Raw genomic sequence first — 3,746 nt, forward strand, 5'->3', positions numbered from 1 at the left:
CGGGTTTCGCCTGTGGAAGAAAATGTATAATGTTTAAGACCGTTAGTAATGTAAGGACAAGTGGCGCAATTTTGTCCACAGCGGAAAGATCCTGGTGGTGAATTAGTGCTGTTAGGAGCTGTGACAGTCGGTAGCTGTGCTTTAACTAAAATGTCGCGAAGGTTGGAAGTGCGTCTGTAAGCGACGATAGGTGGGTGTTTAAAAACGTCCCTGTAACGGTCGGAGGAAAGTAATATGTTAAAATGTTTGCGTAATATATTAGAGAGGTGAGGAAGTGCTGGGTTATATGTAACGACAAAAGGTATGCGGTTAATAGAGTCGTTACGGTTAGTTTGCAGAGCGTCAGTGCGAGAAATATTAGCAGCTCGTAGGAATTGTGAGTCAAGGAAGGTGTTATGATATCCTCGTGCGAGGAGATAAGCTTTTAATTCATTAATGCGGATTTGAAATGTAGCGTTAGTAGAACAGATACGGCGGATGCGAAGAGCTAAGCTAAATGGAATAGATGTTTTAGTATGTTGAGGATGGCATGATGAACTAAGAAGATGTTGGTGTTTATCTGTAGGTTTAGTGTATAGGTCAGTTTGTATAGTGCCGTTATGTAGAGATACCATTACGTCGAGAAAAGGAACGTTAGTTAATGAGTGACTGCTAGTGAACTTAATAGTGGGATGAATATTATTGAGTTAATCGATGAATATTTTAAGATGATCTAGACCTTCAGTCCAAATCATAAAAATATCATCAAGGAACCTCCACCAGGTATGGACATGGAAAGGAGCGATTCAAAACTGGTCTGTAGCTGTTACTATATCGGTTTACACCCATTGCTCGTCGAAAGGGCGTAGTTGTTATACAAGCCTCGCACTGATTAAAATAATCCAAATACGGTCCTTAACTCATAATCAGGTAGTACGCAGTCAGCACATAGCTAGTCGGATGTAGCATGTATAGTGTAAAGGTTCCCGTATAAGGGTCAGGACATGCCAGGAAAATATAAGAATATTAAACACTTGTATCACGATTTCGTATAAGAATTATAAGGAATTACACGTTACCTTTATTAATTAGAGAGTGGTTACATTCTTCAACTACCTCTTTTAAAGGCAATCGAAGTCAACTGTTAGAGATGCAACGAAGTTTATGTGGGACATAATTACATTTCTACGAGCTTAAGTGGTTATTCTTAACAACCAAAGTCCAACCATGCTTCTCTTTTTTTGGGACTGTGATTAGAATCCTTTTAAACTACGAGTAGTACTTTCCTCTGGTGCTACTTATTATGCTGTACAAGGTGGTTCTACCTTTTGAGTCTGTGGATGAAATCCTAAAGTATGACTATTCAAATGAAAGCTACTGAGCAGTATTTTCCTCTGGTGCTGCTTATTATGCTGTACAAGGTGGTTCTAACTTTTGAGTCTGTGGATGAAATCCTAAAGTGTGAAAGCTACTGAGCAGTACTTTTCTGTGGTACTGTTTATTCTGATGTACAAGATGTTTTTTTGGTCTGTCGATGAATCCCTAATAAATTATACGCCATTATTCTTAATTTTAACCATTCAAATAAAGTTTTGACCAGTACTTTTCGAGTGCTGTTTAGTGTGGAACTTACAAATTTATTGGCTGTGAACCATTTGATGCCAGATTTGGTGTGATTTTGTAAGCTGACTTTGATCTTGGTTTCTCCTTAACTGAAAGATATTCATCGAGGAAAAGTTGAAATGTTGCTTAATGTTTTTTGCCTGAGTCTGTCTATTTTGACATTCAAAAGGAAAAATAGGTACAGACGACTACTTCAGACTTCCAATCCAGTGTTGAGTTGTGGAGTTTGGATAAGAAGTGCAACGAAATGCAGGGTTTATGCGGTCAGGTGCATAGCGTCCAAAGTTCTGCTCAGAACCAACAGCTCCGCTTCGGCCATCAAACTGACAGCTGCCTGGGTCAGAGCTAGTAAGATGCCACGCCTCGTTTTCAGGTAGCCACGTTCGAGCAGTGCAATTTTGACATTGATTTCCCCGGATGTTAAGGAGCTCATATTCGCGGCATTGGCCATACCAATAACCAAACAGATCATGACCTTCCAGTTTTGCGCGTGCGTAGTCGGTGTACACGAGACCATCATCCGGGAAGTTGCAAGTGGCTCTTAAGTGGGTTGAGCCGTTAGCAACTGACTGCATGTGGGACAAAGACAAACGATAAGCATTCCAATTTATCATTCCACCATCTTCATTAACAGGATTGTCAACACCAAATCTGTGATCTTTAAACATGTTGCTGTTCGCGAGCGAAAAAGATTGTATTAAGGCCCAAACATAAGGAGATTCGGAAACAAAATCGCAGTAAACTGGAAAAATGTTGTTCTGAAAGTCCTTCAGGAGGTAGATTGCAGATTTTTTCGCGCCATTTGTTGCCAGATCTTTACAGCTGTGATAAGGCTTTAACTTCTCGCACCGCTGACCAGTGGAATAATTAGGGCAAGTACAGTTAAACCTCACAGTGGAGGGGTCACAAATCTCCTGACAGGTCCCTCCCTGGAGACATGGATTTGTTTGGCAACATCTGTTGACACAGCGGTCTCTCCCTTGAACAAAACTTCGCCCCTGTTATTTTAAAAGAAACAGCGATAGCATTATATATCTCGGCATACAACAGCAAATTTGTATTTTAATGTCTAACTGCGCTATAGGCTGTTACATGTAATGGATAAAGCATCTTAAATCATATTCGTGTAAATTTAACTTGTTGAATCGAGAATGCGCATGGCAAGTAACTCATAGTTTAATATAGAACACTCACATCCACTTTGTAATCTCGCACCAAACCATAATAACTTGCTCCAGCTTTGTATTTCAGTGCCGCTGGTTTCATCTCTTTATTGGCGTCGTTCAGTTCACAGTTGTCTTCCTGTTTGTTGTGTATGTAGTTCATTGAAATCCAGCGGCAATCATCTCTGCACATCACGTGACAATGGGTCACTTTGTCCACTGTCAAATTTTTAAACACGTGACCTTCAAGTGCGTGGTCAGGAATGACGTCCTCGTCTCCAACAAACTTGAAGTTTTGACAGATTTTCTCGGCAGAAGCGGGAAATTGTCCCAGTAGGATAAGAAGTGGAAAAAGCCAGTGTAAGATTTCCATTGGGTTAAAAACTTGTTGTTTCAGTCTGGACATTTGGAAAATAAACCAAAACACCAGGTGTTACGGGGTGATATATAACTACATATTTTTACATTTTATGGAACAAGTCGTTCCATTGGGGGATGAAACGGAGAGATTCAAAAGCACGACTCTAGTGCAACTAACCCCATTTTTTTTTCTTTTCCTAAATAAAAACTCCCAATTGTCCTGATTACGTGTGCGAAAAAAATTTGTTCGATTCATTTCATTATATATTTTTTGAATTTTTATGGTCTGTGAAAGTTTCAAATTTTCGCGTGTCTTTGGCATCGGTTCATCACGGCGCATTAAAGGAGTGAAGAATTTCAGCGAGGAGAAAGGAAAGTGAAAAAATTAATATCTAGAATGCTGTAAGCGACATGACTAACCTGACTTTATGGTAATGCCAGTAGCGTTTGTTAGTAACATTACTTCTGCTGTTCTTGCCCTAGAATGCAAACAAGTTCCTTCTTGTTTGGCTTTCAACAATAAAGAATTTTAGAACGAGTTGCAGCCTCGCCCTCTGTTAACAAACAAGACTTCAACGTCAAAGCGACGTGATTACAAATGATTACGGGCAACTGTTGAAG

The 3,746-nt window shown here is 39.8% G+C and overlaps 1 protein-coding gene across 1 annotated transcript; it reads right to left on the minus strand.

Annotated features, from left to right (window-relative positions):
• Positions 1–786: 786 nt before the first annotated feature.
• Positions 787–3,746, minus strand: LOC146468571 (uncharacterized). Its single transcript, XM_085124383.1, has 3 exons — positions 3,546–3,746; positions 2,797–3,163; positions 787–2,600 (listed from the first exon to the last, which is right to left on the minus strand). Exons 2-3 carry the CDS (start codon positions 3,136–3,138, stop codon positions 1,791–1,793), a joined length of 1,152 nt encoding a protein of 383 aa, XP_084980509.1. The 5' UTR covers positions 3,139–3,163; positions 3,546–3,746; the 3' UTR covers positions 787–1,790.

Source organism: Pavona decussata, unplaced genomic scaffold, assembly GCF_977016875.1.
Source record: "Pavona decussata unplaced genomic scaffold, jaPavDecu1.1 SCAFFOLD_130, whole genome shotgun sequence".
NCBI classification, from domain to species: domain Eukaryota; kingdom Metazoa; phylum Cnidaria; class Anthozoa; order Scleractinia; family Agariciidae; genus Pavona; species Pavona decussata.

Bases quoted from the DNA above. Each gene is read 5' to 3' on its own strand.
- LOC146468571 (XM_085124383.1), bottom strand. From the start codon at position 3,138: ATGGAAATCTTACACTGGCTTTTTCCACTTCTTATCCTACTGGGACAA. The intron at 2,601-2,796 runs GTGAGTGTTCTA...TTAAAATAACAG, and splicing joins TGCGAGATTACAAAGTGGAT to GGGCGAAGTTTTGTTCAAGG.